This window comes from Callithrix jacchus, chromosome 4 (assembly GCF_049354715.1).
Source record: "Callithrix jacchus isolate 240 chromosome 4, calJac240_pri, whole genome shotgun sequence".
Classification (NCBI taxonomy): Eukaryota; Metazoa; Chordata; class Mammalia; order Primates; family Cebidae; genus Callithrix; species Callithrix jacchus.
In genome coordinates, this window is record NC_133505.1 from 28,282,570 (window position 1) to 28,309,037 (window position 26,468).

The following is a 26,468-nucleotide window of genomic DNA, read 5'->3' on the forward strand; positions in this document are numbered from 1 at the left end:
GTGGCTCAAGCCTGTAATCCCAGCACTTTGGGAGGCCGAGGCGGGTGGATCACGAGGTCAACAGATTGAGACCGTCCTGGTCAACATGGTGAAACCCCGTCTCTACTAAAAAATACAAAAAATTAGCTGGGCATGGTGGCGCGTGCCTGTAATCCCAGCTGCTCAGGAGGCTGAGGCAGGAGAATTGCCTGAACCCAGGAGGCGGAGGTTGCGGTGAGCCGAGATCGCGCCATTGCACTCCAGCCTGGGTAACAAGAGCGAAACTCCGTCTCAAAAAAAAAAAAAAAAGAAGTTGGAAGAAATCACTGCCTACCTCTATTTTAAGACTTTTGTTTCCATTTATTTGAAAGTGTTAAGAAGATAGAGGGGATGGGATGTTCTAGATACAGGTCTCTGGCAGCAGCTGGATTGTCAAATAGTGTCTCTTGGAATTTCTAATCTTTTTTTTTCTCGGATGAGACATCTGGAATCAGAGAAAAGTTGCACAGAAAAAAAAATAGTTACCTATGCTGTTCCTGGACATTTAACAGAATATAGTCAAAGATAAAGCACTCATTTGTGGGTTTTATTGTTGTCATTATCTTTGCTTAGCCATTTAGTGTTAACAGCTGGGCAGTTAACACCAGAAGGGAAAGAAATTTTCTCTCCCAATGTAATTGCTAGGGAAGTAGACAAAGGCAGGAGGCCCTGGAAAAGCAAGGTCAGCTGGGTGGGGGCAGGTGGTGTAACAGACAGAGAAGCCACAGAAGGCGTCCGCTCTGTATGGTCAGGGAGCTCAGCCTCAAAGTGGGCAGAATCTGTCGCCCTGGGAAACTGGCGAGATACTAGAAAAACCTCCTTCCTGGTACATAGGCCACCGAGCAGTCTGCCCAGAGCCCCAGGAGAAGAAGCGCTCACGACCCAAGTTAAGGTGCTCGAATTCCATGGTTTGTTGAATGCATTTATTTTTTATTTTATTTTTTTGAGATGGAATTTCATTGTTTTTGCCCAAGCTGGAATGCAATGGTGCGATCTTGGCTCACTGCAACCTCCACCTCCCTGGTTCAAGTGATTCTTCTGCCACAGCCTCCCAAGTAACTGGGATTATAGGCGCCCACCACTATGCTGGTTAATTTTTATATTTTTAGTAGAGATGGGATTTCACCATGTTGGCCAGGCTGGTCTAGAACTTCTGACCTCAGGTGATCGACTTGCCTCAGCCTCCCAAAGTGCTGGGATTACAGGCATGAGCCGCCACACCTGGCCTGTTGAATGTGTTTAAAACAAACACCAGGTCATTGTTTTCGAACTCTGTGGTGGTAGAAGGTGCACCTTAAAATTAGCGCTTCGCAAACACTTATTCCTTAATTTAAGCCACCACCACTATGACCGCCCCTCATAGATTCACCCAAAAGTGGGTTTATTTGTTGTTGTTTTTCTAACTTCTGTAGCTGATTGACTTCATTCAAGAAATATCTGTTGGGTACCTCCATTCTGCATTGCCATTTTCACTGGTAAAGAGTACATGAAGCTAGCCGGCTGCGGTGGCTCATGCCTGTAATCTCAGCACTTTGGGAGGCTGAGGCAGGTGGATCACTTCATGTCAGGAGTTTGAGACCAGCCTGGCCAACATGGTGAAACCCCATCTCTACTAAAAATATGAAAATTAGCTGGATATAGTGGCGTGCATCTTTAATCCCAGCTACTCTGGAATCTGAGGCAGGAGAGTCGCTTGAATCCAGGAGGCAAAGGTTGCAGTGAGCGGAGAATGAGCCGTTGTACTCCAGCCTGGGCAACAGAGGGAGTGAGACCGTCTAAAACTGAAAAAAAAAAAAAAAATAGCCGGGCGCGGTGGCTCAAGCCTGTAATCCCAGCACTTTGGGAAACCGGGGCGGGTGGATCACGAGGTTGAGAGATCGAGACCAACCTGGTCAACATGGTGAAACCCCGTCTCTATTAAAAATACAAAAAATTAGTTGGGCATGGTGGCGCGTGCCTGTAATCCCAGCTACTCAGGAGGCTGAGGCAGGAGAATTGCCTGAACCCAGGAGGCGGAGGTTGCGGTGAGCCGAGATCGCGCCATTGCACTCCAGCCTGGGTAACAAGAGCAAAACTCCGTCTCAAAAAAAAAAGAGTAGATGAAGCCCTTGTCTTCATGGAGCTTACATTCTTGTGGAGGAGAGAATATTGAAAAGGATAAGCATACAAAAATGAGGTTAACTTAGATCCATTTTTTTATTGTTAAGATCATCGCTTTTGAGCACTTGTTTAAGGCAGATGTCCGGATTAACCATATTGAGGAACTGGAAACTGTGTTAAGTAAGGGTTGACTAAGCCCTGCTTCTGTATGAGAAAGTCCATCTTAGCTTCAGAATGGATGCTGAGGCAACATAAAACTATAGGAATTCATCGCGTTGCATATTTTTGTTTGAATGTGAATTTCCCTGACCTCGAGTGTGAAAAGTGTGTTCACTGGCCATTTGTTTTTTTCTGCTTTGTGATTGTCATATACTCTGCTTGCTTTTCTCTTTGGTTATTTACCTTTCCTTATTAATTTCTAGGCTACTGCTTCACAAGAGGAACATTAACCTCTAGTCTTACAAAACTGTTATCCCAATCTATTATCTGTATTCTGTGCTACTAAAAGCAATGTCTCAATGAAAAAACCCACTATATTAAATAAACATATTTCAGGAATGCCTTTTTAAATAGAATGTGCAGAATATATGTATAATGTATCTATTAGTCTGTTTCTATTTCAGTTTCACTAAATGTTTGTATTCTGCTTATATTCAAAGCATGCTAGGTTGGCCTACTGTCTTCACAGTTTTCAAATCCTTTCAGAGACATTAACCTGTCTGATCTCTATAAGTACTAGAGATATTGATCTAGTAAAGTAATAAAATGAGTTCGAGACCAGCCTGATCAACATGGAGAACTCCCATCTCTACTAAAAATACAAAATTAGCTGGGTGTGGTGACACGTGCCTGTAATCTCAGCTACTTGGGAGGCTGAGGCAGGAGAATTGCTTGAACCCATAAAGGTAGAGGTTTCCGGGAGCCGAGATCACACCATTTCACTCCAGCCTGGGCAACAGGAGCAACACTCTATATCAAATAATAATAATAATGCTAAAATAAAATAAAAATAAAGAAAAACATTGCCTTGATTCAATAGCCACTCATTCTATAGAGGGTGATGAAGAACTGCAAGGGTCTGAGGGCAGATCAGACTTGGGTTTCAGTCCTGTCCCTCGACGGACCGCCTCAGCCTTTGTGAACTCATCTGCAGTAGAAGCCGAGCTCATAGAAGATTAATGAGAACTAAGTCATTTCGAGGGAAGAGAAATGTCAGCACCTCTGCAAAGGCCCCCAGGCAGCCCAGCCCTTGGTTTTCATGTTTGAGCTGAAATGATGTGTTATTAGCCACTGTCCTTGTGCTGTCTTCTTGTTTGTGACCATAAAGGTGATCCTGTGGCAGAGAGAGGTGGGACTGATACAGAATGACCACTTAATGACAGTTTTCAGTCTGTTGAGCCAACTAGAGTGGACAGAGCAGAAATAATGCCGGGGTGAAAGTTAATAGCGTAGCCTGCCCAATTATTTGCTGGAAAAAAATGCCTACTCTGTTGCCACAGACACGAAGCAAAACAAACCTACTGCTCGGGCTAGTTGCTCAGAAGGCATCACATGCTAATCTCGAGTTTGTTCATTAAACCACTGTAGGTAAGTCAGGACAAATGATGTATGTGGTTTTGGGGGTTGGTTTTATTTATGTATTTATTCATTTATTTATTTTTGGATACTGCTGTTTTGAACTATAAATCATGCTGCCGCTCCCCCATCTGTAATCTGCTTTGGCTAAACCATGATGAAACATTTCTCGAGTTTGTTTTGCATTGGCGCTTATCAGAGCTCCTTACTGTAGGACTGGGGCTTGAGGCAAAGAGAAGGGGAAAAAAACCACCAAACCTGCAATGAAAGCCCTTTGCCTCCCTTTTCCACCTCCAACTTTCCCCTCCTGTCTCCACAAGACCTGCCAAGGACACATTTTACAGAAAAGAGTGTGGTTCTAGTAAGAATGAAGAGACTTGGCATCAAAACAGGTTCTTGGATTGTTCCCGTCATATAGTCACATTTCTAGTCTGTGTGTGTGTGTGTGTGTGTCTATATATAGTATATATATACAGTATATAGACACACATATATATGTGTTTGTAAATATATTTTTATATATAAACATGTATACATAAATATATAAACATATTTATATACTTGTATGTATATAGAAATATATGTGTATATGTTATATGTATATATGTCATGTAGTATGTATTTCACATATATTTTTAAATATGTATGTAATATTTAAATATGCATACATAATATATAAAATATATATTATATCTTAATGTACATATAAAAATATATTTACATATGAAATATTTTTAATGCATACATATGTATATATGTGTGTATATAAATATTTTTATATTAAAAATATATCTATTTTCTCCATGGGGTAAAGGGAGGCAGTGATAGGCAAGGAAAGAGTGGAATTTAACCCCCGGGAATAAATCAAACCATTTGAAAGCCTTAAGGTAAATGCTTTTATTTTCCATTACTAAGAACAGAAATAAAAATATCAGTTCATTAGCAGGATCAGAAGTGTTGGTTGTTTTTCAGAAGAGAAACGACAAAAATCATAGCTAATGCTTATGGAATATATACCAGGTGCCCGGATTTCTGCCAAACCCTCAAAAGAGTTATCTCATTTAGTCTTCTTGATAATCATTTGAAATAAGGGCCACTGTTCTTTATCTTTTCACAGTGGGAGGACCTGGTTGTGTAAAGAGGTTAAGTAACTTTACCCTGGCACTGTGAGCAACTGGGATATAGCCAAACAGACTGGCTTCAGCACCTGGACCAGGGAGCTCTAGAATTAAGGCTCTGGTTTCTATCCAGCTGACTGATGTTGGGGAGAATATTTTTAAGGCCCCGATTTGCTCACCTGTAAACATAAAGGGGTTGGGATGGGTGATCTCAAAGATCCCCACCAACTCTCTAGCAGCTCATCAGATTAATATCCAAATCAATATCCATCGCATCCAGGGCACTGTTGCTGTTCATGCCTATAGTTCACTACAGGAAGGTAAGGGGTGCAGTGGAACAGAGAGGAGGTAGGGAAATGGCTGCATTCTGTCCCCAATGTTTTCCTAACAGGAGCAGCTGTTCCAGTTGCCACAAGCCCAGGCAGGTGGGATTGCTAGGTGACTGCAGGAGTGAGACAGGAGCAGGGCCCACTCTTAACACACCTCACGTGGCTGCCACAGTTGATCTTTTAGTTGAACCAGTTACTTTCTCCCTTGGAAGTGTCCTTACCATCCACATCAATCCCCAATGCACTTCACATTGGTTGTGAGATGGCTTGCAGCCATGCTAACAGGTGAACTCTGAGAACCATCTGTAATGCGACCAGACCTGCTCTTCCTGGTTTGTCTAAATTATACTGACCGATACTTCCAGGAATTTTGCAGCAGCTCTGATGCTTTTTTTCTTTCTTCAGAAAAGGAAGTTGGAGAGGGTGTTGGGTTGAAAGGAGAATGAGAATCCTTTAAGTTCTTTGAAATCACCTCAAATCTGAGGTTGTCAGGCTTTTAAAGAGAGCCAGTAGGTTAGCCACTCCACATATTGTAGATAATACTGTGTCAACAGCTCATGTTTTCCGAAGCTCTCTTTGTGAAATGGGAACGAACTTTTGCTCCCTGGGAACACTAATGATCACATTTCTCTCCAGCGTGCAAACTTAGGTGTGTTTGCTTCATTATATGATAGCAACACCAACTCTTTCACATGAAATGTCACTCCTAGGTTCCATCTGCCCTCATGTCGTGCCTCTGCTCCCAAGAATATAATTCATGGTTCCCTCTTCCCATAGTTACTCTGTGTGTGTGTGTGTGTGTGTGTGTGTGTGTGTGTGTACTATATTCTGACACATCATTAGAATCCAAGTTAATCTACCTCACCAGATACTTTTCTGTCACTGATAATCTTCTATTTAGACACGTTACAAATGTATCTTTTTAAATCATATTTTAAAAAAATGGAATCTTGCTCTGTTGCCCAGGCTGAAGTGCAATGGCATGATCTCAGCTCACTACAACCTCTGCCTCCTGGGTTCAAGCAATTCTCCTGCCTCAGCCTCCCAAGTAGCTGGGATTACAGGCATGTGTCACCACGCCTGGCTAATTTTTGTATTTTTAGTAGAGTTGGGGTTCCACCATCTTGGCCAGGCTAGTCTTAAACTCCTGATCTCGTGATCTGTTCACCTCAGCCTCCCAAAGTGCTGAGATTGATTACAGGCATAAGCCACTGCTCCCAGCCTTTAAATAATTTTTTGGAGAGTCAGAGTCTCACTGTTGCCCAGGGTGGAGTGCAGTGCTGCGATCATAGCTCACTACAGCCTTGACCACCTCGGCTCAAGCAATCCTCCCACCTCAACCTCCTGAGTAGCTGGGACTACACGTGAGCCACCATGCCTGGCACACATGCATTTTTCATTATCCATGTCTGTATGTTCCCAGGGGTAGAGATAACACTAAAATGAAAAGAGGTGGCAGAGAACAGGAAGAGAAATAAACCAGGGGAGCCAATATCTTTAAATGCTTTGGCTTCCAAGGACTGCTGGCAGGTTGTGGGACCAGCCAGAAAAAATAGAGCCTCTGATTCTAGAAGGCTTGGAGAAAGCGTGAGAAGAGAAGGGAGATCAGATCAGAATAGATTGATGGAAGGAGGGCGGTGAGGGGGAAGCAAGAGAAACTCAACTCGAGTGAAAAGGACCCGTCATTCCTTTCCAGAACGTAATTTGCCAAGATCCACCACTTGCATTTCATATGTAAATGAAGAGGCTTCCCGGAGGCTAGGCTGGGCTGGGCTTAGCTGAATCTCTGCAAACAGCAGGGATTCAGCCCTGGGGAACTGCAGACCTAAGTGCCGGAGGAAAGCACCGCATCTCCAGGCACATCCCACAAAAAGGATGGACGAGACACCATAGAGGAGGATACAGGAGGATTAAAGCATTCAGGAAAAGCAAGCCAGCCCTCTGGAGAAGCTGTCGAAATTTGAGACTGGCAAGAGAAGTAAATTCAACCTCTCACACTGATCATTTCTCATTCACTGAAAAGAAGAGATTCCTTCCCCAGGGAAGTGAAGATAATGAACTTTTGGAGGTACTGCTTTCTTGCTTGTACTCTGCTCAGTGTGGTCATTTTTGTGAGATTTTACAATAGCCATTTGAGCCCGCCAAAAAGTTACGAGAAGCTGAACAGTTCCAGTGAAAGGTATTTCAGAAAAAATGCCTGTAATCACGCCTTAGAGGAAAAGCCCATCTTTTTGTGGGAAAACATATTACCATCACCTTCACGAAGCATCCCTTGCGAGGATTACCTGACCCAGAATCACTACATCACAAGTCCCCTGTCGGAAGAAGAGGTTGAATTCCCTTTGGCCTATGTCATGGTCATCCATAAGGACTTTGATACCTTTGAAAGGCTCTTTAGGGCTATCTATATGCCCCAGAATGTCTACTGTGTTCATGTGGATGAGAAAGCCCCAGCTGAGTTCAAGGAATCTGTGAGGCAGTTACTGAGTTGCTTCCAAAATGCTTTCATTGCTTCAGAGACAGAGTCTGTGGTTTATGCAGGAATTTCCAGGCTCCAGGCTGACCTGAACTGTCTGAAAGATCTTGTCACCTCCGAGGTTCCCTGGAAGTACGTCATCAACACCTGTGGACAAGACTTCCCCCTGAAAACCAACCGGGAGATAGTTCAGCATCTGAAAGGATTTAAAGGGAAAAATATCACCCCCGGGGTGCTGCCCCCTGATCACGCCATTGAGCGAACTAAATATGTCCACCAGGAGCATACAGGTAAAGGTGGCTCATTTGTGAAAAAGACTAATATTTTGAAAACCTCACCTCCACATCAGCTGACTATCTACTTCGGCACTGCCTATGTGGCGCTTACCAGAGGGTTTGTCGACTTCATTCTCCATGACAAAAGGGCCATTGATCTACTACAATGGTCAAAAGATACCTACAGTCCTGATGAGCATTTCTGGGTGACACTCAATAGGATTTCCGGTAGGTACTAATTTCCATTCTCATTTCCTCTCGTTGATGGATTGAGTTTGCTAACATTCTGCTCTCCCTAGAGAACTGACTAGTGCAATTATTATGAAATAAATTTAAATACTCAGACAACCATTAGTTTGGTTGCGTGTAGCAACACTGTATTGTTGACTCTGTTGTCTTAGAAGTATGCGTGATATAGTCATCTAAGAAATGCTGGGTTGCAGTTGTCCCAGCGAAACTACCTTTGATTACGTAGTTGTTGAATTTTAACTGTTTTTTGAATTAATACTTTTCATAGTCCTTGACAAACACAGCTGTAACATAACAAAATTGACATTTAACATAAACATTCTCGAACGTATGAGTTGAAATAGGTGGTGTTTCTCTCAGACAAATGTTAGACAGCATTTCCCCTTGATGCAGTCCCACTGCTCAAAGTTCATGGAGCTGTTACAGGGGTACTGGTTTTAGGATCTTGGGAGCTGATTTGGATATTCACACATCATCATTCTGGTTGAAATATCTCCGGTGTAAGATCGGAACACGTAGCCAGGTCTCAGCTCTTCTCAGTTCTACAAATTTAGCCTGATATTTTAGCCTGGAGGAGCGGGTAACAATGAGTTGAAACATACGAAGAGAGAATTTAGCTAAAGATGATCCAAAGAGAATTCTCAATTTTTAAGTCATAGGTTTTTATTGGAAATTCCAGTGTGCAGTCCCTTGTTTTTATATACTGTGAAGTCTTCGGTTGTTTATGATGATTTGGGAAGGCGTCCAAGGTATGCCAGGCAGCTGAGGCAGAAAATAGCATCAGGCTCCCGCTTTGGTTCAGGACTGGGTTTCTCTTCTAAACTCTGTTTCCCATAGGTGGTCTGTGACCTGCATTTCATTTTTCCCGTGTGTCCTCATGTGCTTGTTTTCAGCAGCGACCCAGCATTGTTGTGGGTGTCAGTCCTGTGTGAGGGTGGCCTTATGCCTGCCATTCTTGAACTTGAACTCCCGACCTCAGGTGATCCACCTGCCTTGGTCTCCAAAGTGCTTGGATTACAGGTGTGAGCCACCTCACCCGGCCACCTGCCATTCTTGAAATAACTCCCGGCTCTTCTGTCTAGTGTCCTTATCCTTCACACACTTTCAAGTGCTGCTTGAAGCCACCTAATGCCTGAAAGTAGACTTAATGCGGAAAGTCCCCCAATAACACAGCATTCCTAAGAGCTAAACTAGAGTGGTGGTCACAAAAATCTACTTAAAGAGAGACAGAAAGAGGATGGGCAAGGTGGCTGGAGACAAGAAAATTATGCTGTCCCATGAGCAGTTTATTTCCAGAGCTGCTGAACTGTCAGGTCACAAAGACTTGGAGGATGGGGAGTGAACCAACATTTATCCTAGTGGTGTGAGTGTTAACCCTTTATTTACAATCGCCTATTTGAAACACACATAAACATTGCATGCATGGCATTTAATCTTATTTTTGTTGGTATGGTTGGTGCCAGATATGTGGTAGCCTCTTGTACAGCTGAAGAACATGAGGCTTAGAGAGACTGAAGCACTATTGTGTTGATGCTGTTCACATAGTGTTTCTTGGCAAAGCTGGTATCTGACTCTGCATTTGTGTAGACTGAAGTTTGGACACAAACTTCTCTTGCACCAGGAAAAGAAGGAATGACCATTTCTTTTTTCCTGCATATGTAAAGAAAATTTCCTGCAGAATCCCAAAAAAGGGAAAGGATGAAGGTGTTCGGAAAAAATGAGGAGGGTCGTGGAAGGAAGTTTGACCTGAATGACTTAGAGCTGGAGATGAGGTTAGCAGGGATAAGGAGTGTGTGTGGGATATATGTGTGTGTGTGTGTGTGTGTGGGATGTATGTGTGTGTGTGTGTGTGTGTGTGGTGTCCCAATATGCTTGTGTGGGATGTGGCATGTGTGTGTGTGTTTGTAGTATGTACGTGGTGTGTGTGTATGTGTGTGGTGTGTATGTGTGGTATATGTGCATGGTGTGCATATGGTGTGTGTATGTGTCTGGTGTGTGTGTAGTGTATGTGTCTGGTGTGTATGTGTGTGGGGAGTGTTTTGTGTGTTTGTAGTGTGAATATGTGTGTTTGTAGTGTGTGGATATGTGTGTTGTAGTTGTATGGCATGTGTGTATGTCTGTGTCTGTGTAGATAGCAAGTATGTGAGGCTTGTCAAGGTCACTGTGCTCATGAGAGTCACCAGGTGTCCTTTCTCCAAAGCCACTATCCCTCACAGGCTTCTGTGCTGTATGCTGGGTGCATCTGGAGCAGGCTTTGTTCTGGGCCAGTGGCAATGGGAAGTAGCCCTTGGCTGATGTTCTCAGAAGCTGGGGAGTAAGAAGGAATCAGGCAGATTTGAACGGCTGAGTATTAAGTTTTAGTGACTTTTTCTTATGAGTGTATTGGGCTAATTTTCCCTCACCTCAACCACTTGCAAAAAAAATTTTTCCTGAATATTTTAATTTTTTTTTTTTTTTTTTGGCCTGGCTCTGTGGCTCACACCTATAATCACAGTACTTTCGGAGGCTGGGGTGGGTGGATCACCTTAGGTCAGTAGTTTGAGACCAGCCTGGTCAATATGGCAAAACCCCGTATCTACTAAAAATACAAAAATTAGCGGGACATGGTGATGTGCGCCTGTAGTCCCAGCTACTTGGGAGGCTGAGGCAGGAGAATCACTTGAACCCAAGAGGTGGAAGTTGCAGTGAGCCAAGATCGAACCATTGCACTCCAGCCTAGGTGACAGCAAGACTTCATCTCAAAAAAATACATAAAAATAAAAAGTTTAAACTTTTTAAAGTTAGCTTTTAAAAAACAATAGGAAATATATTTTAAAGGTCTCAAAATTTTAAAGTTTTCCCTCTGTCAGCTACCACTGTTAATACTTCCTTGTTCATCCTTCCAGAGGTACTTTATTATGTGTATAGACAAGAAAACTAATTAAACATGTAGAGAACATTACATATGGACTTTGAGTTCACTACGGTTATACTCAGAAAAGGAAAAAGGGTCCTTATTTTAGGTGCCATATTGTCTGAGAAACAAAATACAGCAAGATGTGTTCTTTAAATAGATCAAATGCAGATATTTAAGAAACTCTTCATTATTTTGAAGCAGTTTTAAAGCTAGATATGAGGAACTTTCTGGAATGAAGTTATTTGCCTTGCAGCATCCAATCACAATGAATGTGCAGAATTCTCACTGGTAGAACACCTGCTGTACCCCCAGGCTTTACAACGGCTTCTCCTTACTTTTTTTTTTTTTTTTTTTTTTTTTGAGACAGACTCTCGCTCTGTCCTCCATGCTGGAGTGCAATGGCATGATCTTGGCTCACTGCAACTTCCACCCCCCGGGTTCAAGCAATTTTCCTGCCTTACCCTCCCAAGTAGCTGGGATTACAAGCAGATGCCACCACACCTGGCTTATTTTTGTATTTTTAGTAGAGACGGGGTTTCACCAAGTTGGCCAGGCTGGTCTTGAACTCCTGACCTCGTGATTTGCCCACCTAGGCCTCCCAAAGTGCTGGGATTACAGGTGTGAGCTACCACTCCTGCCCTGGCTTCTCCTGATTTTAAGGGACCTTTTAGACTTGGCCAGACAAGGTGGCTCACACCCACAATTCCAGCACTTTAGCAGGCTGAGGCAGGAGGACTGCCTGTGGCCTGGAGTTCGAGTCCAGCCTGGCCAACATACTGAGATCCTCGTCCCTACAAAAAATTTAAAAATTATCTGGGCGTAATGGTGCATGCCTATGGTCCCAGCTACTCAGGAGGCTGGGGAAGGAGGATTGCTTGAGCCTGAGAAGTCAAAGCTGCAGTGAGCATGATTGCACCACACCACTGCAGTCCAGACTGGGTGACAGAGTGAGAATCTGTCTCAAAAAAAAAAAAAAGGCCAGGCTTTAGCTCTTCATGTGACATGACTTCCAAGGCCTGGCCCCCCACCCCCTCTGTCTCTACCCTCATTTCTTTGTATTTGATGCCTCCTACTTCATGTACCAGCAACTACTTGGTCCCACACATATCAGCAATTTTCATCTATTTTTTTATGACATCCTCTCATAAAGAATGCCTTTCCTACCGTCTCTGTCTAACTCTTCATCTTTATGGCCCACCTTGGAAGTCATTTTCTCTGGAAGTCTTGTCTGATCACCACCCTCCCAGATGTGTTTCAACTCTAGGGTCTCCTTGACCTAATGCCACTGCTGCCAGCATTGAATTGTGGTCACCTATTAGCTGAATAGCTCTTCTACCGAACCTCCTCAGTATTTCAGCTCCTCAAGCGTGAGAAAAGTGACATCTGTCTTTGTGTTCTCCACCACTCCTCCTGTGCTGCACGAATAACTGTGCACCTGCTTGATCTGACAATATGCGGGGTGCCGGATGGGTATGGGAGGACCTGGGGAGGAGCAGGAATATGCTGGAGAATTCAGAAGATGCGTGGAACAAAAGTGTACCCTGTACCTAGGTTGAGGGATAATTCTTGGTAGTAAAGATTAGAGAAACAGTAGGTAAAAGTCCACCACAGCCAGGCCAACCAATGATATCAGTAAATATGAGAGAGTCCCGAGAGAATTAGCAAGCCCCATTTTACTCCTGATAAAATGTTAATGGGATAGATCCCTTCGTTAGAAAATCTGGCTCCCGGGGTGAGGCGCTGACACGGTTTAGCTGTGAGTCCTGGGCCAGGCGCAGCTAAAAGCCCCGCAACCCGGGAGACGCCAAAACAAGCCGGAGGGCTTGGGATTCCGGAGCAGTCGCCGCGGCCGCTGCTTCTGCCGCCACGCACGCCCCGACCCGCCGCGGGAGGACTCGGCCCTGAGAGGCCTGTACTAGGCGCGGCCCGCGGAGCCAGACGTGTTGCTGCCGTGAGTAAAACGAGCGCCCTCTCCGCAGTCGTTTACAAATTAAAATGGAGGAAATTTCGTTGGCCAACCTGGATACTAACAAGCTAGAGGCCATCGCTCGGGAGATTTACGTAGACCTGATAGAGGATTCTTGCTTGGGATTCTGCTTTGAGGTGCACCGGGCAGTCCAGTGTGGCGACTTCTACGTGGAGTTCGCAGAGGCTGGTAGCGTGAAGGATTTTGGCATTCAGCCAGTGGAAGACAAAGGAGCGGGCCGTCTCCCGCTTTGCTCCCTTCGGGGACAACCTGGGAATGGGCCTGATCAGCAGCTGCAGCGCTCACCTCCGGAATTCCAGTAGCTGCAAAATGAGATTCTGAGAGTGGCCAAGACAATAACGTAGACTGGCGCTTGGAGGAGTAAGCTAAGTAGAAAAAAGTAGAAAAAAAAGAAATCAGACAAAAGTTCTAATTCCCCTTGACGATCCTAGCATTTAAAAACCCAAAGTGGATAATTTAGGAATCCTTTTTTAAAGTGTATCACCTGGAGCCAGCTCTGAAGCCCTGGGCAGGAGGAGCTGCACAGCCTGCAGCCATGCAGTGCCTGTTGATCTCTAAACATACCAGGATGTGCGCAAGATTCTGTAGTGCCCCCAGTGCACAGGTGAGCAGTGTGTGCCCAGCATATAACATTTTTGGTTCCTCAGCTTTTCTGTCTGCCTGATGTCAAGGACTTCCTGGACAGTTTGTACATTACAGTTCATCAGGCCATAATCAGTGGCCTGCAATGGGACTGCTCATTTGATAACTGAACCTCTGATATGGGCTTCTCTGAGACAAGTAAATGCAAGATCTGGATACTAACAATTTCAATTTGGGAAATCCAAGAAAAAAAATTCTCAAGTTTGGTAGGGAAGCTCTGTAGCCCTGACTCCAGCAAGAAGAAATGGTTGAAATCACCTGCTTCCCAAAGGTCCAACCTTTGCAATTATTTCAGCTGAGGAGAAGGCCTAGCATTTGGCTGAGCAGTGCCCTCTTCCTTGCCCTCCAAACTGGTGGCATAAGCTTCGCGCTTGGACAACTTGGTTTCCAGTCAGGCTGAGGATTTGGCTATGATCCCCTGGGGAGGTAGAGGGGACCTCTGCAACTATGCACAATCTCTCAAACTGCAAAATTCATGTCTGGATGTATTATGCTGTGGACATAAGTTTAGGAGGGTGGTCATTTCGTACTCTGGGTACTGGTTACCTAGCCAGTCCATGGGTGTGGCCTGGTCATTAAGCCAGGTCACTAGCTGCCTCCCACCCTGGGGGCGGGACTGAGCTATAGAAGAGCATCAAGGCTGTGCTGGATGGAGGCTGTGATTTGAAAACAGCCCAGAGGGGATCTCTTTCAGCTGCCCTCAATAAGGTGAATGGATTAGTGCTGGCGGAGGAGCCAAGGAGCAGGACTGGATTATCTCGTCTGACTGCAGAATATTGTTGAATGTTCCTGGTTCTTTGGTTGGGAAGTCAGAGCTCCACTATGGTGAACATCCATACTGTCACCACCTTCTCTCTGTCCCTCTAAAGGGGCAATCCATTCCACTCGGTCCCTTTTGGATCTTCTTGACAACAAGAGCAGTCCTTTTATTGTTAGAAGTCAGAGAAAGACCTCTAGAATCTCCTGACTTCAGGGAATGGTATCGGGATAGGGGAAGATGGGAAGTAAGAGCCACATATCAAAACTACTCTCTACTTTATTCCCTGAGTGAGGGTTTGTGAAGTATAAAGGAGTGGGAGCCCCGAGGTGAGCGGGAACGGTGCTGCTTTATTGGAAACGTTTTCTTACCTCATTCTGTGCCCCAGTAGAGGGTCCAGCCTCATATGTCTGGCTTGGCCCCATGTTCCTCCTGTTCCCTGCTCCACTGCCTATCTGGTGCCCCAGGTGCTGCTTGCCACTCCAGCTTTCACAATGACCAGTTTCATTTCAGCTCTTAATGCTCCTGCTTAAGCCTGCCCAATTGCTTTTCTTTCTTTCTTTCTTTTTTCCCCTGTCTTTATAGAAGACTCAGAGGAGAATCTTTCTTTTGGCTCCCTTTGTTGGGATTGGAATTAGAAGAGAACTTAATTTTTTGTATTTAAAATGCAATGTCATGCCTAAGCATTTCATCATATAGAACTGCCTTGCTAGTGTGCCCTCTTGCTGTGTTTTACTTCATAAGGAGTTGTATCTTCCCACCTCCATTTCAATACTGCCTGTTAGGACCTAAGTAGAAGAGCAGTAAAGGCTGATTGACACACAGGGGAATGGAGTTGGTCCTTATCCATTCTCTCACCCTTGCTGTGCATGTATCCTTATCCCAAAAGGTACTATTTGGACTGTATAGACTGATTTAGATTACATACTTTAGAGGGTTAAGGAAACCATAGAGATCGGGCATTGGAACTGTCTGTTATTGCTGCCTTCTCCTAGACTTGTGCTGATCAGCCTTGGGGCCTAATTACAGATTAGTCTTCAAGAATTGCAATAACTTTAAAAAAAAAAATAAAACTTTGTCAAGAGCTAAAATAATTTGGATATATCTTTGCCCTTGTAGACATCTAAGAGGATGAAGAAAGAGTTTAAGTGAGACTGTGGCCTACTTCCTAACAATGTCTTGGAAGTGGGATGATGGAGAAAGGCCATGGTCCAATCCCTCTACCTTCAGATAGGGGACTCAGATCTTGAAATTACTGTTTTCTTTCTGGCCTTTTCTCCTGGTTAGAGGAGGAAATGGGAAGTAGTTTGGAGTAATGGTTTATTCACATTACCCCCTTTTTGTTTTTTGTTTCTGGCCCCTCTACCAATAGGGCAATAGCCCCCTGCCCTGCATGGGTATAAAGTGGGCTTGGTCCAACAGGTGCCCAGAGGGTACAGACTCATTTCTGGGGAGAGAATTCTCCCTACCATATAATTGACAGTGGTTAGGAACTCTCCTTTTCCCTACCTACCTTCCTTTTTAACAGCAGAATTCCTGTTTTCCCCTTCTCGGTTAAGTGTATTGATCACCCTGCAATCAATATTATGTATCTGAGTGTGTGTGTGTGTGTTATGGGGGAAAGGGGTTCTTTAAAATTTCTGTGGTTTGTGGCTTTTTCTTCCATACATTAGTTCCCACCATCGCATGCCCAGGGACCACTACCTGGCATCAGCGCATGCTGGGATCATTGGGGGAGGGTAGTGAAGCTCACCACTGTCCTTTGTTTTGGAGATTCTTATTTTTGCATAAGTAGTCCATCCTATACAGATAGCTGACTAACTGTATTTCCCTTTCCTCTATGGCTGCCGGTGTAAATAAGCTGCATCTCCCCATTGGTAAACAGTAATAAACAAAATTTTTAAAAATGGCAAAAAAAAAAAAAAAAAAAGAAAATCTGGCTCCCACACAGCCAACCTGGGTCCATGATGCAGTTGGATTCTGATGCCAAGAGAAAGCTGTGGCAGGCGATGCATGTGGACGCCCCCACTCAGTTTCCACCTCACTTGCACCTGGTGTGAGTTTCCTCCACACCTGCCACCCACTCCCACCTCCTGCTAGTACCACTCCCGGGCTACTCACATTCATGCACTGAGCGTCTTCTAACTTAATTTGATCTAGACTTCTCCCAAATGGCTGGCTTAGGGAAAAAACCAATAGGAGAGGTTTAAGAAAGAAACTCCAAACATCTCTCCAGCTCTCAACAACTGTAAACACTGAGCTATTTAGAAGGTATGTGTTCTCTGCAGAAAGGTTACCAGGGCCTTAAATCTGCGTGTGGCTGGATCAGTCCCAGTCTTTTTCAAAGTATGTATTGTGTTCTCCGTGAATTGACTTTGAATTCGGTTTCTAGGGCCACAAAGGATGCATTCACTCATGCTGACTGAATTGGTGACTGAGAGTTATAAACATTGAATGACAGGGTAGAATCATGTCTTAACAAACGTCACCAGGACATTCGAGTCTACAATAATGCTATCTTTGGGGGCCAGAGGAAAATCCACACTGGCATTTGTCTTTTCAATATGGAGATAAACTCTGGCTGAAGGAGAAATTCCACAAAACAGATACTTCCATAGATTCATATCCACAGAACAAGAGTTTTAAAATAATATTTTTGGATAGCCAGATAATATTAAGAATTTGAACGTGATTTTCAAAATACTGAATTAGTGATGTGGGCCTGTTCGGCTTATTTAACCTCTTCGGTAAAGGGCTCTAGGTTCTTTTCAGGTCAGTAATTCAGGTAGGATCACAGGGGAAGATTTTTAATTTACAGTGTGTCCCTGTTCTTGAGTACCTAGACTGATGAGTCTGCATCATAGGATGCTGAGCTCCTGGAAGAGAAACCTTAGGCAGGTTATAAAGTATTTATATGATAAGCTATGCTGACTCTACGGCCATTTGTAGAATCATTTGTGATGTTTCCAGCCACTGGCTCCACTGTACTGTTTGGGAAGGATCATTTCCTTCATTGGGGAATCTGTACCCTAACATTTCTGTCCCCTACCCCTAAAAAGGACATAATTGGGAAATGCTACTATTAATTACCTCTTAATTCCTAATATCTAGAACAACATTTTATAAAATAAGAAAAATTGGATTAAAGTACATATTAGTGTAAAGTATATTTAAGGTGAAAATTCAATTAGGTGTAAGTACAATCATGACTGGTAAACATCCACTAAGCTGAATTAACATGAATTTAATTCTGGCACAAAGGATTATTAACATCCTTTCCACTGCTTCAGTGCTGGCAAGTTCATTTTTCCAACTCATTCAACTTTCTCTCATTCCTTACCAATTGAATAAGATGACTTTTTCTAGAAACAGCAGTTGTTTTTGTTTTTGTTTCATTTTGTTTTGAGATAGGGTCTCCCTCTGTCACCCAGGCTGGAGTGCAATGGCACTCACTGCAGCCTCAACCTTCTGGGCTCAAGCAGTCCTCCTGCCTCAGGCTGCCAAGTAGCAAGGACTACAGGCATGCACTACTATACCTGGCTCATTTTTAAATTTTTTGTAGGCTGGGTGAAGTGGCTCACTCCTGTAATCCCAGCAATTTGGGAGGCTGAAGTGGGCGGATCACGAGGTCAAGAGATTGAGACCATCCTGGCCAACATGGTGAAACCCCCATTTCTACTAAAAACACAAAAAAATTAGCTGGGCACAGTGGCAGTCTCCTGTAGTCCCAGCTACTCAGGAGGCTGAGGCAGTAGAATTGCTTGAACCCGGGAGGCGGAGGTGCAGTGAGCCAAGATTGCACTCCAGACTGGTGACAGTGTGACACTCTTCTCAAAAGAAAAAATAATTTAGAGATGGGATCTCAATATGTTCCCCAGGCTGGTATCCAACTCTGGGGCCAAATTGATTCTCCCCTCAGCCTCCCACAAGTGCTGAGATTACAGGTGTGAGACATGGCACCTAGACACTTTGTTTTAAACAAAGTATTGCATTTCAGTGGATCTTAAAAACAATAAAATATTCGATGTATATCAAAGCTATGTATAATTAATATATGTATATGTCAATGTACATAGTACAATGTAATAGTACATATACATATGTCAATATATATGCAACATCTAAATTATCTCTCAAAAATACATATGTCTACCCTATTTCTCTTTACATAATACAAAAAACACCTCCTTCCATCCTTCTTTGGTTGAGTCCATATGATATTGGGAAAACAAATTTGGAGACAGACAAACATAGTATCAGTCTGTCTTCCCAATATTTGCTAACTGGTGACACTGGTGTTAATTTATGCTGAGCCTTAGTTTACTCATCTGTGATGATGGCGATAATAGTGCTTAGTTCCTAGAGAAGTTATCAGTATTAAATAGGCTAGTACATATAGTACAGGGTTCCTAGACTTGACCATGCGTCAGAATCTTCTGCAGGGCGTGTTAAAGCACAGATTTTTTTTTTTTTTTTTTTGAGACGGAGTTTCACTGTTGTTACCCAGACTGGAGTGCAATGGCACGATCTCGGCTCACCGCAACCTCTGCCTCCTGGGTTCAAGCAAATCTCCTGCCTCAGCCTCCCAAGTAGCTGGGACTACAGGTGCGCACCATCATGCCCAGCTAATTTTTGTATTTTTAGTAGAGACGGGGTTTCACCTTGTTGACCAGGATGGTCTCAATCTCTTAACCTCGTGATCCACCCACCCCGGCCTCCCAAAGTGCTGGGATTATAGGTGTGAGCCACCGCACCCGGCCTAAAGCACAGATTTTTGAGCCCTACCCTGAAGTTTCTGATTTAGCAGGTCTCGAGCAGTCCCCAGAATCTGTATTTCTAACAACTTCCTGGGTTATACTGAGGCTTCTCATCTGGGGGCTACACTTTGAGAACTGCTGACACGGACCATCCTTTACAGAGGCTGGCACATGTATAGATTTGCAGCAAATGCCAATTTTGTTCACTTCCAACCACCAGCAAAAATAAAGACAAGTTGATATAAGCAACAGCTTAATGGTGTTGTTGATCACATATGGCAGACTTCATGAAAGTGGTATGCAAATGACTGATGTTTGGGAAGGACTCATATTGGGGAACTATTATGGGCCTTGGAGTGAGACAAACCCAATGATGAATTTTAGCTTTATCTCTGTTCGTTTTGTGACCTTGTGTACCCTAAACCTAAAACTCTTCATTTTGTAGTCATGATAATGATGGCTACTTAGTAAGGCTGTTTTGAGAATTAAATTTTTACAATGGGGTAAAATGATAGGTATTTATCCACTTATTAATATGAACATATATTAAGAAAAACCTAAATGTGGTCTAGTATTTCTATACTAACAGCCTCAAGGTGTTGAATAAAAGCAGTTTAAATCTCACTAGAGAAGGATGTCCAGGCCATGACTCACCAACCATATAAAAACATACAGATACACCCAAAGATGGATAGGAGGAAATGTGGGAAACTTTAAGCAAATTGACATGTTCAGATGGAGATCTGTTTTTGCGTTTGTTTGTTTGCTTGTTTGTTTTTGAGACAGGGTCTCTGCTCTGTTTCCCAGGCTGGAGTGCAGTGGTACCATCACAGCTCATTGTAGCCTCAACTTCCCAGGCTCAAGGGATCCTCCAACCTCAGCCTCCCTAGTAGCTGGAACTATAATCATGCCTCCCTATACCCCACTAATTTTAAATTTTTTGTAGAAATGGGGTTTCACTATGTTGCCCAGACTGGGATATCTGTTCTTGATCATTTTGATTTCCATTAGTGTTATTGTTATAAGTTTTATGACCAACAAAAAGCTTCACTTACCCCTTACATAACACTGTGAAGTATGTGTTATCCATTAGAAGAGTGTTTCCTTAAAAACATGGGGGATGTCAATAGTATCTATTTTTGAGATCAATCATATCACAGGAAAGAAGAAGGAATTGGGTTAAATTGGTTGCTTTATTTTCTTAAGCTGCACCGTGTTGCAGATGGGACTTAAAATGTCTGTTTAGAACATAATACAATTTCTTGGAAATCAACAAAGCCAAGACTTGAAAAAAATGAAAGCCTTTTCACAATTATTCTATACAGGTTTTGGCTGGCTTGCATGGGAGTAATTTTTTTTTTTTTTTTAATTGAGACGGAGTTTTGCGCTTGTTACCCAGGCTGGAGTGCAATGGCGCGATCTCGGCTCACTGCACCCTCCGCCTTCTGGGTTCAGGCAATTCTCCTGCCTCAGCCTCCTGAGTAGCTGGGATCACAGGCACGCGCCACCAAGCCCAGCTAATTTTTTGTATTTTTAGTAGAGACGGGGTTTCACCATGTTGACCAGGATGGTGTCGATCTCCTGACCTTGTGATCCACCCGCCTCGGCCTCCCAAAGTGCTGGGATTACAGGCTTGAGCCACCGCACCCGGCCAGCATGGGAGTAATTTTTAAACTCTAATAGGAAAACTTATCAACACACACAACAGTGCAGAGAATAGTACTGTAATTCTCATGCGCTCATCAGCTGGTTTCAACAATCGTCAACTTGTTATGCAAACTCAAAGCAAAAAAACTTAACATTTATGACAAATCTCAGAATCGACTCTATAATTCTCAGAAATGAGTAGCTTCCTCTTTTTAAAGAAAATGCAAAATTCTGATATTCCAGACTGAGGCTTTCTTCTCATCCCATAATGACAGTTCACTGAAAAGTGAAAATATTTTCATCCAACTTCAGCTTTTAGGATATACTACCTGAACCAGACTGAGTTTTCTTTTTCTTTGTTTTTCAGCTACAAAGCTGAATCTACAAGCACAAACTCTTAGACATTCAAAGTAAGAGGCAGAACGTGACTTGTTAAGATTTCCATTCTCTTGGCCTTCCTTTTCCTGGAGGAAAATGGAAAGGAGTATGGTATTTACTCCTTACATAAAGAGCAGGAAATTGGCTAGTGGGGCACACTGTTTCCTGTGTACCCTCTAGCCATTAAGGGTTCCTTGTTTTCGTCTCTTCTCCAGACTGAATATTCCACTTCCTCTATTAAAAAAAAAAAAGACAATGAGTCCAAAGTATGTGTGAATATAGAATTGATAAAAAGATATTTTGCCTTCAGCCAAATCTGAATGTATTTTCCATTACTGCATATTCTCACAGAGGCTTCTTTATGAGAGTCAATATTCTGGTGATTTTTAACATCTTTGATTTAATTTGAGATGTCCAGTTATTAAGCCTTGTTACTTTGCATGGGGACTTTGACCTTGCAGGGTGATGTAGATGAGAGAATACAAACTTTGAAATAGGACAGATCTTTTGAATCCTGGCCTCACCATTTAACAGCTTGTCAATCACTGAACAAGTTGTTTAACCAACCTGAGCCTCAGTTAATTTTGGTTTTAGGACATTAAAGAAAGTTTTCAAGGTGCTTGAGAATTTATTAGAAAGTAGGAATTGCCTTTTTTTTTTTTTTTTTTGGAGACACGATAGAGTCTTACTCTATCGCCCAGGCTGGAATGCAGTGGCATGATCTCGGCTCACTGCAATTTCTGCCTCCTGGGCTCAAGCAGTTCTCGTCTCTCAACCTTCCAAGTAGCTGGGACTACAGGTGTGCATTACCATGCCTGGCTAATTTTTTGTATTTTTAGTAGAGATAGGGTTTTGCCATGTTGCCCAGGCTGGTTTCGAACTCCTGAGCTCAGGCAATCCTCTTGCCTCAGCCTCCCAAAGTGCTGGGATGTTACGTGTGATCCACCACACCTGGCCAGGAATTGTCTTTTTTTTTTCTTTTTTTTTTTTTTTGAGACAGAGCCTTGCTTTGTCACCAAGGCTGGAGTTCAGTGGTGCAATCTCAGCCACCTGTGTTCAAACAATTCTCCTGCCTCAACCTCCTGAGTGGCTGGAACTACAGGCACATGCCACTATGCCTGGCTAATTTTTTCTATTTTTAGTAGAGACAGGGTTCACTGTGTTAGCCAGGCTTGTGTCGAACTCCTGACCTGGTGATCCGCCCACCTTGGCCTCCCAAAGTGCTGGGATTACAGGCAAGAGCCACAGTGCCCAGCCCAGCAATTGCCTTAATTCAACTTCCACCCCATAAAATATATCTGGAATTGGTCTGGAGACAGTCTCACAGCAGTGACTATGACTTCCTAACATTTCTTTTCAAAGATGTTTATAAAAGGACCAGAAGAATATCTGGGTAGCTCCAAGGATTATGAGGGGTTTTTCTTGTTGTAGTTTTGATTTTTTGTTAGAGATGGGGTCTTACTGTGTTGTCCAGGCTGGTCTTGAACTCCTGGGCTCAAGCCAGCCTCCTGCCTTGGCCTCCCAAGGTGCTGGGATTATAGGTGTGAGCCACCACACCGGCCAGGATATGAGGGTGGATGACCCCAGAAGACACTAAGGATTGGAACAGTAGCTCACGGACTTTGACTTTTTAAACACTTCACACTGCACGGCTAAGAATGGTAGAATACTGGCATCCATCTTCTGCCTGGTGTGGGGTGAGCGGTCCCCGATGGGCCGGGATACCATGGCCACAGGAAGAGATGCAGGGTGCAGCCTTTAAAACATTTAACATAAAAATGGCTTCCAAAAGAGCTCTGGTCATCCTGGCTAAAGGAACAGAGGAAATGGAGATGATCATCCCTGTAGATGTCACAAGGTGAGCTGGAATTGAGGTCACCATTGCGGGTCTGGCTGGAAAAGATCCAGTACAATGTAGCTGTGATGTTGTCATTTATGCTGATGCCAGTCTTGAAGATGCAAAAAAAGAGGGACCCTAGGCCTGGATGACATGGTGGTTCTACCAGGAGGTAATCTGGGTGCACAGAGTTTGAGTCTGCTGTGGTGAAGGAGATACTGAAAAAGCAGGAAAACTGGAAGGGCCTGAGAGCCGCCATCTGCGTAGGTCCCACTGCTCTGTTGGCTCATGAAATAGGTTTTGGAAGGAAAGTTACAACACACCTGGTTGCTAAAGACAAAATGATGAATGGGGGTCATTACACCTACTCTGAGAATCGCACGGAAAAGGATGGCCTGATTCTTACAGCTGGGGGCCTGGGACCAGCTTCAAGTTTGCACTTGCAATTGTTGAAGCCCTGAGCAGTAGGGAAGTGGTGGCTCAGGTGAAGGCTCCACTTGTTCTTAAAGACTAGAGCAGCAAAATATGATGATCTCTTAGAGAAACAGTCCATTAGGAACCATTCTCACTGTGTTCTCTCTAAACAAAACAATGGTTAGTTAATGTGTTCAGAAGCTGCCGTGATTAGTGCTTTTGTGGTAGTTGTGAAGTCACAGCTACACAGAGATTTCTCTCTCTTTTTTTTGAGATGAAGTCTTGCTCTGTCCCCCAGGCTGGAGTGCAGTGGCGTGATCGCAGCTCAGTGCAACCTCCATTCCTGGATTCAAGTGATTCTTCTGCCTCAGTCTCCGGAGTGGCTGGAACTAAAGGCACATGCCACCACGCCCAGCTAATTTTTGTATTTTTAGGTTTCACCATATTGGCCAGGATGGTCTCTATCTCTTGACCTCCTGATCCGCCCGCCTCAGCCTCTCAAAGTGATGGGATTAGAGGCATGAGCCACTGCACCAGGGCAGAGATTTCTCAACCTACAGATTGTGTCTACACATTCCTAAACCTTGTTTGCAGAATAAACAGGGCATTTAGCAAACTGCTGAAAAAAAAAAAAGCACAGTAGAATACTAAGCAAATGGACAGATTATGAGCTATTTGTGAATCTTTTGTTTTTCTTTTTTAAGTGCTTTCAAGTACTGTGTAAGAGAGGCTAACGACTTAGATACCCACACTACACAATTCTGTTCTAAGTTCTAGCCTTTGTCTCTAAATAGCTGTTCGACCTTGGGCATGTCACTTAACCTCTCTGGGCCTCGGTTTCCTCATCTATAAAATGAAGAAATTGGGCTAGGTGGTCTCAGAAAAGATTCCTGTATTTTGCTCTAACTCTGGGACATGTTGGAAAAAAAACAAAAGTATTAGAGAATGACAGACTTAGGTTTTATTTACCTGCTGTCAGCCTAAGTTACTTGAGCAATTAACCTATCTTAACCTGGGCTTCAGATTACTCCTCTGTGAATGGAGGACGGTACCAGTTTCCTAAGACTGTTGTGAGAATTACAGACAATGGGGGTGTATCTCCCGGCTCAGCCATTGTTAGTTCTGTTATCACCTCTATCCCTCCCCCTTCTCCCTCTCTACAGTATATTAATGTCACGACATTCCTATTTATATTACACTGTGTTCTGTAGAATTCATGAAACAATGGCCTCTGGGCATCGAATTTCTCTCTTTGTCATGGTCACTGTGTCCACATCCGGATTCCAGCCACCACCACTGCCACGATTTAGATCTCAGGCCAGCCACCCTAGGCTGTGTGTGGGTGATTTCTGTGCTGTAAAATTCTGACCAACAGAGGAAACTGAGTAGCAAGTACTTACACAATATTTTCACCTCTCTGGTTGTTCTAAATATAGCACATTTCCCCTTGTTTCCAAGAGTATTTTCTTGATGTGCACAAGGACAGGGAGCTGGACAAGGCTAGTATAGTGTATTCAGTGTTGGGGAGGGAGGGGACCCTCTGGAGCCAGACCATTTGGCTTCAAATCCAGCTTTGCAGATTCCTAGTGTGTGTGACATGAAGCTAATTATGTTATCTCTCTGATTCTCAGTTTCCGTATTTGGAGAAATTTAGAGAAATAAACCCAGTTACTGTAAACGGCGATACTAATATTACCATTGTGCAAATGAAATGTATGAATACATATCAAATGCCAGGAATGGTGCATGGTGCCTAGTAAGTGTAAATAACTGTTAGTTGTATTTATTCCACCAATTGCCCTTGTTAAGGGGGAAATTAACAATGAACTATTTCCCCTTGTTAAGGGGCTAGGAAAAAATGCAATCCCCCAAAATGCTACTACAAAGGATCTGGAAATTTTTCTCAAACTCAGACAAAAGCAGCTTGAATTCCCTCTGTCTGTCAGCTTCCCATACTACCAGGGCTCATCCTGCAAGAGGAATGAGAGGAGCAGAGTAGCTAAGAATCTCACATTACACCAGTTACACCATGTGTGCTGTTTATAGGTGCATCAGTTCATGTGCTGCAATGCTGGGAAACACAGGTAGCCAGCAAAATCCTAGGCCAGTGTTGATTGACTCTCAAAAAGAGAACACCTGGCTGGGTGCTGTGGCTCACCCCTGTAGTCCCAGCACTTTGGGAGGCCGAGGCAGGTAGACCACCTGAGGTTGGCAGTTCGAGACCAGCCTGACCAACATGGAGAAATACCGTCTCTACTAAAAATACAAAATTACCCAGTTGTGGTGGGTCATGCCTGTAATCCTGGATACTTGGGAGGCTGAGGCAGGAGAGGTTTCGGTGAGCCAAGATCGTGCCATTGCACTCCAGCCAGGGCAACTAGAGCAAAACTCCATCTCAGAAAAAAAGAACACTTGCAATTCTTAAATAATCTGACTCTTCTCTCTTCCTGCCTCAGTAAAATATGTGGTATTGTTTCCATCAGAATGAGGGGGCCCCTGAACCAGACTGAAACAGGATGTTCCAGGGAGGGGAAGCTTGCCCATCTCCCTATCAGCTCCCATCCATTGTATCCCAGTAGAGGCAAGAGCAGGAGAGAGTGTGCCATATGAATTAGACATGAGGCCATGTACCTTCAGAGTCTGCCAGTGGTCCCTAGGGAATTGAGAGCTATAGTAGAATGAAGAGAGTAGCTTCCCCTCTCTCCAAGGGTAGAGGGCTCACATCATGGCTTCTTGTAGCTTATGATCTTGGACAAATCTTTTCCATTCTCCACTTGGTTTTCTCAGCTAAGGAATGATAATAACTGCTAATCTCATGGTGGCAAGGGTGGAGAAGGCACATGCTGTGAGCCATGAATTACTAACTCTTTAATAACATAACTGATAGCTTCACTCCTGGTGAAGAGTGAAGAGAAAGGTTGTGGTGATGAAGTTTTTCTGAGTGGAAGAAATGAAAGTAGAAACTCAAGCTTCATTTTGTGAAGTGGAATGGGTAATTGTGTGCTAGGGTTGG

The 26,468-nt window shown here is 43.6% G+C and overlaps 4 protein-coding genes and 1 pseudogene across 10 annotated transcripts in view; 4 read left to right on the plus strand and 1 right to left on the minus strand.

The window, feature by feature from the left end:
• LOC100411905 (N-acetyllactosaminide beta-1,6-N-acetylglucosaminyl-transferase) overlaps positions 1-6,960 on the plus strand; it is a 24,079-nt gene extending 17,119 nt beyond the window's left edge. The window contains 1 exon segment of the mRNA XM_054253765.2: positions 6,837-6,960. Coding sequence (XP_054109740.2) covers positions 6,837-6,922 — 86 coding nt within the window. The 3' untranslated portion in view covers positions 6,923-6,960.
• Positions 1-26,468, plus strand: part of LOC100397136 (N-acetyllactosaminide beta-1,6-N-acetylglucosaminyl-transferase) — a 171,921-nt gene that overhangs the window by 115,330 nt on the left and 30,123 nt on the right. Inside the window, exon 2 of one of the 5 annotated variants that reach the window (XM_035295117.3) lies at positions 6,837-8,119. The exons of the other annotated variants lie outside the window; for them this stretch is intronic. Within the exon in view, the coding sequence (XP_035151008.1) occupies positions 7,195-8,119 (925 nt within the window). The 5' untranslated portion in view covers positions 6,837-7,194. The remainder of the gene's footprint in view (positions 1-6,836; positions 8,120-26,468) is intronic. 5 annotated transcript variants of the gene reach the window in all.
• The window catches only part of LOC144576540 (putative uncharacterized protein C6orf52), a 132,121-nt gene continuing 110,218 nt past the window's right edge, over positions 4,566-26,468 (minus strand). For both annotated transcript variants that reach the window (XR_013533831.1, XR_013533822.1), the window contains one exon: positions 4,566-13,388. The gene's annotated coding sequence lies outside the window, so the exon portion shown is untranslated. The remainder of the gene's footprint in view (positions 13,389-26,468) is intronic.
• LOC128931719 (ataxin-7-like protein 3B) lies at positions 12,784-13,385 on the plus strand. Its single transcript, XM_078368456.1, has one exon. The coding sequence runs from the start codon at positions 13,032-13,034 to the stop codon at positions 13,323-13,325; it is 294 nt and encodes a 97-aa protein (XP_078224582.1). The 5' UTR covers positions 12,784-13,031; the 3' UTR covers positions 13,326-13,385.
• LOC144582049 (Parkinson disease protein 7 homolog pseudogene) lies at positions 14,536-24,723 on the plus strand (annotated as a pseudogene). Its single transcript, XR_013533817.1, has one exon. The product of XR_013533817.1 is annotated as a Parkinson disease protein 7 homolog pseudogene (transcript).

What these genes read in the sequence shown, in the direction of transcription:
- LOC128931719 (XM_078368456.1), top strand. Translation starts at nt 13,032, where the DNA reads ATGGAGGAAATTTCGTTGGCCAACCTGGATACTAACAAGCTAGAGGCC.